Here is a 14324-nt window from a genome sequence, read left to right as displayed (position 1 = left end):
TGACTTTTTGATTATGACAGGTCACAGAAAAATCATTTACTGACCATAATTAAACCTTGAAAAGGTTTTCAATGCATAAGGAATTAAAAAAAAAAACTTCTTAACACTCACTCATAACTACCCCTCATACCGGGTATATTGGAATATTAATTTTTATAAATTCAAAAGTTTCCTTGACCATGACAACTTATCTTCCTTTGATGATATTTGTAAGATTTAACTTTTACTTAATTATACCTTTTTTATGTCCCCCCTCCTCTTAGTTTTTAGTTTATGCAGAATAATTGCGAAAAAAAAAATCTTACAATATGATAATGTTGTTTTCTTCATTTGTAGATGGAATAGTTCTGGTTGACCCCGATTATTTACAAGGAAGGAAAGTGTTCGCCCATGTGTTGGCAGCATTTCGTTATGGACGTGAAGATTTGGACGTTCTCGGTCTGACTTTTAGAAAAGACCTTTACTTGGCCAATTTTCAGGTATACCCCCCAGTGGAGGATCAAGCTAAACCCCTCACAAATCTACAGGAGCGGCTCATCAGGAAATTAGGATCCAATGCCTATCCTTTCTTCTTTGAGGTAAAACTAGCAATGAAGTCATAGAGTATGTCCTAGGAATGATGTCGGCATGATATACTGCATAAAATGAATGAAAATACATAAAAGGGTGCATTAAGTTGAATAATCTCAATGGGATTTATGAAACCATGAAATTAAATAAGAGAAAAATTTCCTTACATATTTTATTTACAATGTAAGGTCACCTGAGTCACAGATATCACTACCCATTTTGATTTGTACGTTGTCAGACGTTTGTAAATTATCAGATATTTTCCGCATCTGCTCATAAATCAGTTGGACCAATTTTTACCGATTTTGGTGATACAATGAAATTTTCTTCAAATATCAAGAGAGGCAAAGTGAAAAAAGAATGAGATGGCTTCAATGCATGTGCTCAAACAGTCATTGTTTTGCAAAATTTAAATTACCTTATGATTTGTTTTCCAAGTACTACACTAACTAATTTATTAATCCAGATCATCCTATTTCTCTTGATTTTAATTGGGCAACAGTCCTTAATTCATCATTTATTTTGATTTTTGTTATACAGATCCTTCTTGGTGTTGTAAATATATAATACTCAGGTGACCCTTAAGGCCCTTGAGCCTCTTGTCTGCTATTCAGTACTAAAAAAAAAGAATTTGTCAATATATTTTCTCAGTTCCTGCTTATGATATCACAGTTATATCACTGTGGTGTCTTGTTTGTTTTTCACAGGAAATGTAAGTGATTCATAAGTAGTTCAAAATTACCCAGTTTCACCCTATAGGTTAATATTTAGTATTGACATCACATTAATGCTAAGATTATATTCAATTAATGACCAGTATTTATCTTTTTCCCTCCAGCTTCCTCCCAATGCCCCAGCCTCTGTCACTCTCCAGCCAGCCCCAGGGGACACAGGCAAGGTAAGAGTTAGGAGTATGTGTCTGAGGTAGAAGTCTCAAAACAAACCCGTCATCTCAGACTAAGAGACCCAAGAGGACATCAGTCATCTGAAGCTCAAAATGTCAAAAACACATTGCATTTTTCCTTTATACATGTCACTTGTAGGATATGGCAAATATTTTTAATTTAAAAAAAAAAAATCTTTTTTCCAAACACTTGCTGCAATAATGTAGCCTCCTCCCCCTTTTATTTGGGGGGTTGGGAGGTTGGAGAGCTATTTTATTGTAGCTATCCAAACAGAAAAGGTTTAAGTAAGAATCTGAAAAAAAAATTGTTTTTTTGTTTCATTTAATTGGTAAAAATTTATGTTAAAGAAAACATATTTTAAAAAATATCAGAAAATGGATAAGAGAATTTTAATAAAAAAGCCCTGAAAATGTATTTGAAGCAATTTTTAGGTCACAATGGGATTCTGCCATGTTTGTTGTTGACAACATAACATCCTGTTTGTGATTATCTCCAAGTCATGACTCCCTAATTCAAGTCTGCAAATTGTTTTTCAAAAACTTCCACTCCTTAGGGAGTTGATCTGATTTAACAGCTGATTTTAATTTATTGCCACGATTTCTCAATTTATTTTTGAATTCCGTAATGAATTTGTGAGATAAAAAGCTAATATATATTTTTTTGTAATTTACTGCAATATTAATATGTCTCTCTGTCCCAATGTTACTTTGATCAGTTAGTACATATTTTGATTTGACTCTGGGGATAGGGTGGGGTAGGGAACTTCAGATGGTTAATTAAAATAAATTTTATTGAATTATCATTCACATTGTTTATTTACTTGGTATTTGTGATTCACTATTAAAGAATTTTAGACAAATAATAAGTAATAGCAAATCTTAAAAGCATGTAAGTTAAAAGTATAACCTGTGACAACATTGTTAACAACTTCTGAATCAATTTACGGCTGTTTTCCCTTTCTCTGAAAATAAATGAAATCTCGGAACGTGTTATAAAAAAAATGTATTGAATTTCTCTTATACAACCTTTGGGTAAAAAAAAAACCCTTTATGTTACATCAAATACATTATATCTAAGACATAATTTTAAAAATATTGGAGCTTGATTTCTTTTGTTTTCTAAAATAAATCCCTAAATTCAGTTTGTGTACAACTTTAAAAAAATTGGCTATAGTGTTTAATAATCAAAAGTTTATAATCACTCCATCTTCAATATTTTTTCTTAGTCAGGTAGTAATTGTTGCATAATAAGAATTGTGTTGGAAGATATATATTACGTCACAATGTAAAGTGCAAAATTACTAATTAGCACATATGTGCTTTTATTTACATTATTAATATTTTAACCTCATGTTACTTAAAAAGTTTAATTTAAATCTATTTTTTCAAACAAACAGTGTGACGTACATCTCGATCGTTAAATGCGTAGCATTGCAGACGTAAAATGCAAGTTTTTCACACAATGTGTAATAAAACACAGCTTTCGAGTTATTTATATGTATGCAGTATGTATATAGAATAGAATAGACATGATGTCAAAAGGGGAAAAGAAAATATCGATCTTTTATTTCAAAATAAGAAAGCTACAGGGAAGAAAGCCACGACAAATGGTACAAAATAAGACTACAGAGTGTTGGTTTAGATGACAGTTTAACAGATTGATACATGACCAAAAGTGACAACAGATGTCGTAATCTGGGGGATACAGATCAATAGAAGAACATCTTGTGGTGGTCTTAAAACCTATAGATTATATATGTATAGCTCATAGATGTTATTTTGAATTATATAGACTGAGATTTTTATGACCCCATAATCAAAGATTTGGGGGTATATAGTTTTTGCCAAATCTGTATGTTTGTCCACAAAAACTTAAACCTTCCTCATGACTTTTTATTGGGTGGGACAAGGGCTTTCATATTTCACATCTGTATTTTGTTACAAGACCTTTTTTCAGGTCTTGACCTTTACCTTGAACTTCGACCCTTTTTTACAAAAGTACACGAACTCTAACCTTGGCCATAACTTTTGATAAGTCTGTGCTAGAGCTTTAACACTTCACTGTGTATTCACTGTCACAGTGACAAAAACTTTCAATTGAAATTAATATTTTTGACCTTGACCTTAGAGTTTGACCCACTTTTAAAAGACTATCCTTGGATATAACATATCATAAAATTACAAGGGCTTTCATACTTCACGGGTATATTCCTTGTGACAAGACTTTCCATTAGATACCAACAAATTGGACCTATTGACCATAACCTGGGAGTTTGACTTGCATTCAAAAAGCCTCAGCCCTCACCATAAACTGTCTGTAATAATGGGGTTTCAGTGTTTCACAAACACATCTTGTTACTGTATAAGTCATGGACATTTTGAATTTTCATCTTTTTCCGGATGTCATCTCTAATGTTTAGAGTCATATGACTGAGGAAAATATTTACAGCTTTTAAGTATGCAGATATGCCTTTGGTTTAGAACAATATTCATGTAAAAGATTTCTCATTCAAATTTTGATTTGAAGGGCAAATATTGGTTCTACCTCATAAAATTCTTTTCCTGTAAATTTTGTGATCTGCATGTACATATATAGGTGTAAACTAAATAGATAAAGCAAGAAAATAGCTCTTCTGCACTATACTGGTTAATATGTAAAAAAAAAATTGCTGTTATGAAAGGTATAAAAAAGTTATTAAAATCCACATGGAAACAATTTGTTTTTGGATGATGACAACAGATTTTGTTGGCACATTAATGTCTTACTCATGATATATTGATGTTGATTTTTTTTCCTCAGCTGTCTGCAGATTCAATATAAATTAAATTTTTTGATACAGAAACTATAAATTTTCTGCTTTGAATGGACATATTTAAACAGTTTACACAAATTACTTTTAAATGAATATTTATTATGAATACTTATTATTTTTTCAAATTATTGAAAATCAGAAGCAAGATATTGATGAACTCTACATAAACTTCTTTTTATAGAAATTGGCATATATATCAGATTTTGATGCATACAGGGTAGAAATTTTATCAAAGATATGTTTTAATTAATAACTGAAGCTTATGTACCTTAATCATTAGTTTGAAGAGCGACATTGAGCCCCTTGAGCTATCATGGCATTGACGTCTAGGGAAATAGAGAAGCTAGTATATTTGTAAGAAAATATGTCAATACCTAATTAATTTAATGAAATAATGGTCTCTTGCAAAACAGCCCTGTAAGCAGATCCTTATGAACCATCATAGAATCTTTATAAAACTCTCCCTAAGTGAAATAGATAAATGTTATTGCATGCACATTGTTTATAATTGCTGCTGATAATCAAGTCGCAAAATACGATATTGAAACAAATACTTCTCTTCAACATTACTCATGGTTTGTTTTTAATTATAGTTTTATCCATGACTCAATTATTTTTTTTTTTAATTTCATAATTTTTAATTGCAGGTGGATAAAAAAAAAGCTTCTTAATTTTAATCAATATACTAATTGACAGATTTAAAGACTTTTCAAGATTCTTCGTGATCTCCATAACATATCTTCATGTAACAGCTTTATAGATTTGAAATTGAAGAAATATAAAGAGCTAGAAGATTCACACTTTATATCACACCTCCCTAGGGGTTTTGATACATTGAAGGAGAATAGCATGTGAAGTTTCATCGTCTATCGATTTCTTTTCTATATAGCCCTGTGGAGTAGACTATGAGTTGAAGACATATGTTGCTGACAATGTCGACGAAAAACCACATAAAAGGTAGAGTTTCTGTAAGGAGAAATAATGAATATACTGGTATATATGTGTGTATTGGTCAAATATGTCCAAAGCTCTTTGATTAAAATCTATGAAATAAAGGAAACTTGAATTCAAAAAGCTATTAAAAAAAAGGGAGACAATTTAACTTGTCCTTATAGTTGCAACCATTATGATAAAGCATCGCTAAACTTGTTTCCACCTTGCAGATGAAATATTTCGTGGAGGTTTGTTTTCATGTTAAAGTATCATCAATGCATTACATTAAGTTTGTTCCCAATTAACAACTCATCAACTTCTGAAATGAGATTTTAAAATACATGTACATGTAATAGGGGGATAAGAGAAACAACTCACAAAAAAATCCTTTTAATTTAGGTGATATTTCTTTAAAATTCTATGGTTACAACAGAGAAAAATGGTTAGAAGCAAAATCTGGATATAAATATCTAATAAAAAGTTGACTGTTCTTTCTTTATATTGAACAGGAATTCAGTTCGCCTGGCGATAAGAAAGCTGACATATGCCCCCGTTGAACCTGCTCCACAGCCCAGCGCTGAAGCCACAAAAGATTTCATGATGAGTCCAGGAAACATCAAATTAGAGGCATCGCTTGACAAGGAAGTAGGTCAAAAGTCCACACTTGTAAACGTGACCTAGATAATGTCGATAAAATGTATATAAGTAGGTATAGGGTTGACAGTGTACCCCTAAAGTGTTTCGACAAAAGCTTGACAGGCAAGAGTAAATTAAAGTGAATCAGTACCTCTAAATGTGACCCAGAATGAGATGAAATGTTTTGGAGAATGTTGTTGAAGCTGCATTTTTTTAATCAGCACAAAATTGGTTGCTTTAGCAGTTGATAGACATATTTTTCATTTGCCTTTCTTTTGTCTCATAGATTTAAACAATGAATGTATGAAGAGAAGATTTATAAACACATATTATATCCAAATATTTCAAGGGTTTTTCTATAGTCCTTTGTTATTGAATACGTATTTATAAGTTAAGTTAATAGTTGCCTTTTTTCAAATAAGGAAGTTGATGGGTAGAATGATTGTTCACTGTAAGAATTTTTTTAAAATTACATTTTGTGAAATTACCATAAATCCATCTGATTGAGGATGTATTCTTTGTTGTTGGCTGTCAAAATCTTTTTTTAACAAGGAACTTACTGATAGGAAGAAAAACTTTTCTTAATTCTTAATGTAAAATAGGTTATAAACATTAATCATTCGTTTATCAACACAATGATCACAATAAATGTGCGGAAATGATCATCGTTTTGTGACCATGCTTTATACACACACCCATATATCAATTTATCTAATAGCTCTTCTATGTGACATTAAGATTTTTCTCCCATGTGTCTTAAAATAAAAAGTGAGTTCACCTATGAAGACCAATTAATTCTGCATTTAAGCTCTTGTCAAGATTTTTCTCCCATTTCTTCAAATAAAAAGTGAGTTCACCTATAAAGACCAATAAATTCTGCATTTAAGCTCTTGTCAAGACAGTGTAAATATATTGAAATTTTTCCACTTTGAACACAGCACTCAATATGTCTGAGTAATCTATGTAATGACTCTGAGATTTTGATGTCGGTGAAAGCGAAAGGGATATTGGATAGACACAGGGAAAGGACAATTCATAATTATGTTGACCAATTTTCTGTTCTACAAATAAACCTGGAGAAAGCTAGGATTAGCTGTTCCAGTTTGGAATCTGTAAATTGATCTCTGTTGGTGATATAATCGGCCTTGTTTCCTCTTATCATGCGTTTTTAAAGGGTGTTAATCTGAGGCATTGTCCACCGAAAGCTCTCACGCACTGCTGTTGCCTTGTACCTCAAGGGTATATACGAGGGTCGTTAGAAAAGTTCGCGGACACTTTGAATTACGGAAAATCTATTTTGTACTGTGAAGTATGACCTATGTCTGAATAAATTCCTACATTTTGTTTATTGGTATGTAAAAAATCATATATAATAAAATCTTGAAAATTTACAACGTTTTTTACTATGAGGTCATGGAATTCACGGAGCAATCACTTGACGTAAGGCGAACAACCCGATTTCAAGTTCTATAAATCTTTCATTTCTTCAGATTTTTCTTATCTATTTTCTACTTTAAAATTGAATATCTATATCAAGACATATTACTTTTCTTTTATATAGTGTCTTTTGTACTGATTCAGATATTATTGAGATCTTTAAAAAAGTCTATGCAGTTAATCGATCAGGTATGGAAACTATGCAAAACCATATAGGCGCAACGCAACGTCCATGCGATACGGGGGTATTGAAGTATCGATGGAGGCAATCATTCAAAACGTTAATCCTTCCATTCTTATGTAGCTACAACCATTTGAAAACTTGTCCTTTGTAGGTGTAGGAAATTCAGCATCTTGAACATTTTAATCTCTTTTTAGACATTTTCCAGTCTGCATACATAATTTTTACATAGTGCAGTGCTCCGTGACGCTAAATGACGTTCCGATTTTTGGCTGTGTTTTTAAGCGTTGATCAGTTAAAAACGGCTATAAAACAGTCATATACCCTCCAATTTAGTTCAAAATTTTTCCCAGTGACGTTTCATGAATACTATAGCGGCAGGTAAAATATCATAAAAGTCTTTGCGGTACAATTGTGCAATTTTTAATTTTAATAAAGAGTCTTTGTGATGTAAACGTGCCAGAATGTAGCATGCTCCGTGAAGCAAGATTTATCAAAATAAAAAAGCTGTATATTTTTCAATAATCATCGGAGAGCAACAAATTCTTGTATATTAATTGGAAAAAAGGTAAAGATTTTATCTGCAAAGTTTGACCGGTTTCGTGGAAATAGCGCGCTCACAATAAAACTTGTCCGCGAACTTTTCTAACACCCCTCGTATATATATATCCTTGATAAGTGAGAATTAATAATAATAAATACTTCCTCTAATAGTATTGGGGAGGGAAAAAAAATATATCATCGTTAAATGGAAGTTGACGGATTAAAGACGTAAGAGACTTTGACAACTGATGAAGCCTCAGTGGCCATTTTATTACATGCAGATGTAAAGGACCATTGGCCGTTTTAACAGTAGGGGAAATTCATTTTCAGGACAAGTTATTTACATTTGTAGTTGCATTGTGTTTCCAATTAGATGAGGCGAACCACTTGTGACATTTGACTGACCACAAGCATGAACTCTGTAAATATCTGGAAAAAATCAATATGCAGCCTCCTTTGAGACCTTATAATCTTGCACTTCCTTAAATTGTCCAATTTTAAGAGGGTCTGGTGGATTTAAATTGGGTCCTCTAAGTGAAACATTGAACCTGCAACCGACCCCCCCCTCCCACCTTTGAGAAATTTTGAAAAAAAATTAAATTTAGAATGCCATCCTTATTGCTTAGCAATTATTAAATTAAACAATTTGATATATTCAATTTTGAGCTCTATTGTAAACTTGACGAGCTTTAATATTCTGATATTGCTATAATTAGATTTTTTGTTTACATCTTAATTTATATGAAATATTTTGCAAAATAGGTGCATGTAGCATTGAATAAAAATAAAATTAAAGTCAGTCTTTTAAAGATCTGTAATACATATACCAAGGATTAGAGATTTAATTTTTTTTTATATATCATGTTAAAATATTTGCCATGTTTAAAAAAAGGTCCCAAAATACTAGATACCTTACCCTAAAGCTGAAATTACCAACTATAACTCACAGGGGGACTCCAAGCTGCTTCAGCCTTCTACCAGCAAATTTCATATTCTTTTACATTCAGTAGCACTTTTTCACCTCCAAGGGAAATAATTTTTAAGTTCATCTAGTAGAATTCTAAAGAATGATACTGATTTCTAATATTGTACAAATTTCACTCTGTTGACTTTAAAACCCAGTGCTTTTTTTGCCACTGAAGAGCAATTTCTTCTTTAATCGTTGCCCTGAAATTGGTCTTTATTTTGACAATCCATGTCATTTAGTGTTTTGTAGATGAATACTTTCCTTTTTTTCCCCTGTTATTTTGTAGGGCATATCCCTAGGGTAGAAAAGAGTTAAAAACAGTGTCCTAAAAGAAAATTATAATACCGTAGTGATACTTAAAAACAAAGGGGACTAAGTACTTTGTTATTGACTAGATATTCATGCAGCTATGTAAAAAAAAAAAAAGTGTTATGAAGAATATTGTCTACGAAATCATTTTTTATACTTTCAGAAATATTACCATGGAGAAAGCATAGCAGTTAATGTATTGGTGGATAATAATACAAATAAATCGGTTAAAAAAATTAAGATTTCTGGTAAGTATCAAGTGAGATACATGCATTAATTTTGTTCTTTTAAAACTTAATATATTGAATGAATAAAATCCATTTAAGAAAGTGATATATTCCAAGTTCATGTAATGTAATAAAATGTTTAACTTTCTGCCAAATTTTTATATAATTTTTCTTTCCTCTAATTTACTTTGCTAAGAAAAGGCATGAGTTAAGAAGTCAAGATTATGTCATGTGCTTGAAGAGAGATAACTTGTATAGAATTTTTATGATGTGCATGCCTGTCTTTGATATTTGTAGTTCGTCAATTTGCTGATATTTGTTTGTTCTCAACTGCACAGTATAAATGTGGTGTTGCAGAAATTGACAGCGAGTAAGTATTTATCAGTACAGATACACTTATATTCTATTTATAGTAAGATTTTATTTGGTATTTAGGGATAAAACACATAGATTAAGAAATGCATTTAAACTTGTCTACAAAATCTTTGGCCGGACATGGGGACCATTACTTAGGATGAGACAGTATAAACCGAGGTCCCGTGTCACAGTAGGTGTTGGCACAAAAGAGATCCCTCCCTGCTCAATGTCACTGAATTATGAGTCTAGGTCAGAATTTGCAGCCCTCTATTGGCAAGTGATGGCATCACCTATGAGTGAAAAATTCTCGAGAAGGACGTTAACAACACATAAACAAACAAAAGCTTGGGATCAGAGAAGATCATATTTCAGCTTGATTAAAAAAAACAATGTTTATTCCTTGGTTAGCAGGATAGCTCTATTTACATTTCTTGATTGTTGTTCATAAAATTAATCAATATTATTGATTTTAATAATAACTACTTATCAAACTAAGCAAACCATAAAAAACTTAAATATAAAAAATACAAAAGCATTATGGGAAAGGACAGAATGATTGATGAACAGGACCAGTATTTCCAATAATTGCTTCAATAGTGTTTTGTCGGTTTTTCATGGGACACTTAATTAGTGTGAAGAGCATTCAGTAGGTCCCTATAGTGATGGTATATGCATATAATGATTGAGGCATTGGAAGTAAAATTACTCATTGTAGGCAGTGTGGCCATGTGTATGTCTGACTTAAGCTGTTTTGTGAGGGCATTAATAAATAACCAGTTATTTGTAAACAATGATGTCTTTTTATCTTATCAAAGTTTGCAAAGGCAATCTCTCTCTCTTTCTTCAATGCCAGTTTTCCTGCATTGGAACCTAGTATTTTTTTATACACCCCAGAAAAATCATTTTTTGACATTCTTTGGCAATACATTTACAATATACATTTTAATAAGATGCATTTTAATGTGTTCTAGTCATATCATGGGATGATAAAAAAAGTTAATTTGTAGCTTAACTTATGGCATCTCTGAAAGGAAAATCTTCAGGCTTTGGAAATTACCTGAAATAAAATACAACTCAGTTACCTGTACATGTACAATCCTATGAACTAGAACCCCTCACCTGGCAAATTTTGTTCCTCCTTAAAACTTATGATGCAGAAAGACAACGAAATGTAAAATTGCATGCAGATAGCAAATGCACATCTAGACTGGTACATTTAAAGATGAAGTTGAACAAATGCCAATTTTTTAAGCTTACAATTTTTTTTTCTTGTATTTTTAGGGAAGGCTTTCCTATTCAACCTAGTCAGATAGGGTTTTGCAAAGTATATTATGTGACCCCATTGTTGTCCAATAATAGAGACAAGCGGGGCTTAGCTTTAGATGGCAAGCTTAAACACGAGGATACAAACCTGGCCAGTTCAACAATGTAAGTACTATACATGTGTATAACTCTGTTTATAAGTCATTTTATTTGCATTAATAAAGGATATTTTGCACAAAATTCTTGGGCATCTTTAGGAACAAGATAATTTTCAGTTGCCATCTTTTCAAGTTTTTTGAAAACCTTGCATGGTGTTTTTCTTGAAACAATTTTAAAAAAATCTTTTTAGAAAGGGTCATTTTTTTGTTGTTGAAAATTTCATTTGTATTCTTTCAATATTTTTTTCCTTTTGATCTGCAGTATGACTGAATCTAGTCAAAAAGAGAACTTAGGAATTGTTGTTTCCTACAAAGTGAAAGTGAGGCTTATTCTGGGATTTGGATCTGGGTGAGTTATCCTTCTTTAGCTGATAAACTTGTAAAATAAGAATACTTTGTAAATAAAGGAAGATTTAATCATTTTGACACTTGCAAACACACACATGGATGTTTCTTTGTTTTCATCCCACTTGTCAATTTAGATATCATATTTCAGCAATTTTTCAGAACATGATTAAAAAAAAAAATTATTTTTTCTCCCATGAAAAATATTCATCAGTGAATGAAGCATCATCTAATGATGTTCAAGTTCATATTTAAGAACAAGGTAAAAATACTGTACACACTTTTGAACATTTACAACATATGCACTGCCAAAAACAAAAAATGAATTTGCAATTTGAATTTCAAAACTCTTAATTTATTACTTGTCACCACAATTTTTTATATGGGGAGTCTTGCCATCCTGTGTCTCAATACATAAAAAACATCTGCTAAATTGCAAATTCAGTGAGACTTTGTCAGAACTGTGGATGTTTTTACAGGGACCTGTGCGTGGAGCTACCTTTTACCTTGACTCATCCCAAACCAGCAGAATCCCCTCCCCCCTCCCGTCCCATCAGTGTGGTCCCCAAAGAGGGGGATAATGTGCCGGTGGATACAGACCTCATACAGCTTGATACCAAGTAAGATTGTCTTTATTTTAAATAGGGCCCTTTCAGTGAAGCAGTCTTGTGCAAATGATAGTGAGACTATTTGGGGGAAAATTCAGTTCATCATGAAATGCATTTTATCTGAGTATAACTAATAGATAACATTTTACCTGGATGTTTTTATTAATTTTACAGTATTTTAAAATTCCAATTTAATTTTGCAAATTTTTTGACTGGAATTATCTAATTGAATTGATAAATGCCCTGATGGTGTTTTTTAAAAACTTAATTTTTTTGAATTTGGTGTTGGGGTATGGATGTGAAATTTTCAATTCATTATTTTTTTCATATTCACATTAATCTGTATTTTATATTGAATAATATTGACTAACCTGTGATTAATTGTTAAGATTACTGATTTTTTATTTTACTGTTTTTGTAGTGGAGTGGAGCCAGACAAGGATGATGACTTTATTTTTGAAGACTTTGCGAGACTAAGATTAAAAGGTCATGATCCAGATGACACAGAAGCTTAAGCTGACCTTTGAACCTACATTTTAAACAAAAAAAATCTGCCAGAACCGGGTGTTTTTTATGTGACATGTCACACATGCAAAATGTGTTAAACCTTTCAGGATAAATTCAGAATTTGCAGAACTTTCTTAAAGATTCTCAGAACACAAAGTGGTAGAATAACAAGATATACTGCAGAATGATTTGGGTGTGTTTATGTGTTGTCATAGTAACAAATGTGAAGTTTATATATATAAATATTTTATTGTCATGAAAACCTGGTTAATGCATTTACTGAAGCCTGTTTTATAAAAATCATACATTACTGCAGAAAGCAAAAGAGTTATTTGGTATAAACACATCATCAAGTGACCACTCACACTTTTCGCACATACTATACTTTTTGTTAATGTCAATGGTTTGAAAAAAATAACAATATTTTAGTCTCCCTCAGCATTTGTATTTTTATGTTTGCATTTTTAATTTGACATTCAAATGCTAATTCTGGTGTTTTAGAAATTTCTTCAGATAATTTTATTGAACACTGATTTTCCCGAAAAATACATAGGGCATAGACTTCACCAATCCTGCAGTATATAAGCCCCTTTCTACTTTGGTGCTTTTGACCTCAGTTTGTGACGTGAGTGAGTTTTGTGTGTGAGTTTTGAGTGTGTTTGTGTTAGCCAGATATTTGTATATTGTAGAAGATTCAGTATTTGGGTGGCTTAAGAATGTTTTTAGTATTATACATATATTTATTACAAAATTATATAGCGCTTGTATTGAAAGGTTTAGAAAATTGACATAATTTTAAATTACAAAAAAATCTTTTTTTATATGAATCGTAATTGTTCAAATTATTGTGCTTTATTGGTAAAAAAAATCATTTATTTTCCCTGAAATCTGGAGGATAACATTGACCTTTATATGCAAAAATTGATAAAATCAACTCATGTGTTCTCCCATTTTATTGATGTTGTTCATTGCCCCAAAATTTTTATACCAATTAAAAAAGCAAAGCTAAAAATGTTTAATCCTCATTTTTTTTTTAAAAATGTGTATAAAATATCATGAGGCATATATTCCATTTTTTCCCCATTGCAAACTTTCTTACATGTATGTATATGGTGTCTATGGAATTTCCTGAAATTTTATTTTTTTTGCTTTTTATACATATTTTTATCAATTCATAAAAAAGAGTTATTTTTGACATCAATTATTTCTATAATTAACATGCTATTAATAAAAAACAGATATCGTAAATATCTGCATCTTAGATATGGAATACTTGATTCTGACGTATTGGGCAACTGACAACATACTTCTTTGTGAGGCCATGCCAATTCACTTTTTTTGCTGGTTAGACCTGCATGCTTGTATTTAAACAAAACTGAAAATAATGTTAACTTCAATTTCCTGCACCTGGGAAATTCTGTGCTAATTTCTTTTCCATTTCCCCTGTATTTTTTATATTTAAAATCTGATTACTCTAAATTCAGAAAAAAGTAGAAAAAAATATAATAATCCACTCAAATTTTTCATGTTTTGCCTATTAAAAATGTTTCCTACAAAAAAGTAAGA

The 14324-nt window shown here is 31.4% G+C and overlaps 1 protein-coding gene across 3 annotated transcripts in view; it reads left to right on the top strand.

Moving 5' to 3' along the window:
• LOC134271920 (beta-arrestin-1-like) overlaps positions 1–13554 on the top strand; it is a 32776-nt gene extending 19222 nt beyond the window's left edge. For all 3 annotated transcript variants that reach the window (XM_062754150.1, XM_062754148.1, XM_062754149.1), the window contains exons 4-13: positions 337–578; positions 1409–1468; positions 5177–5244; positions 5730–5865; positions 9457–9541; positions 9818–9890; positions 11159–11305; positions 11561–11647; positions 12123–12263; positions 12673–13554. In XM_062754150.1, coding sequence (XP_062610134.1) covers positions 337–578; positions 1409–1468; positions 5177–5244; positions 5730–5865; positions 9457–9541; positions 9818–9890; positions 11159–11305; positions 11561–11647; positions 12123–12263; positions 12673–12766 — 1133 coding nt within the window. In that variant the 3' untranslated portion in view covers positions 12767–13554. The remainder of the gene's footprint in view (positions 1–336; positions 579–1408; positions 1469–5176; positions 5245–5729; positions 5866–9456; positions 9542–9817; positions 9891–11158; positions 11306–11560; positions 11648–12122; positions 12264–12672) is intronic.
• The last annotated feature ends 770 nt before the right edge of the window (positions 13555–14324 follow it).

Source organism: Saccostrea cucullata, unplaced genomic scaffold (genome assembly GCF_032062105.1).
Source record: "Saccostrea cucullata isolate Sc308-1 unplaced genomic scaffold, CSIRO_AGI_Scuc_v1 ctg709, whole genome shotgun sequence".
Lineage (NCBI taxonomy): Eukaryota > Metazoa > Mollusca > Bivalvia > Ostreida > Ostreidae > Saccostrea > Saccostrea cuccullata.
Note: the sequence above shows the minus strand (reverse complement) of the source record. Positions and strands in the feature narration are given on the sequence as shown.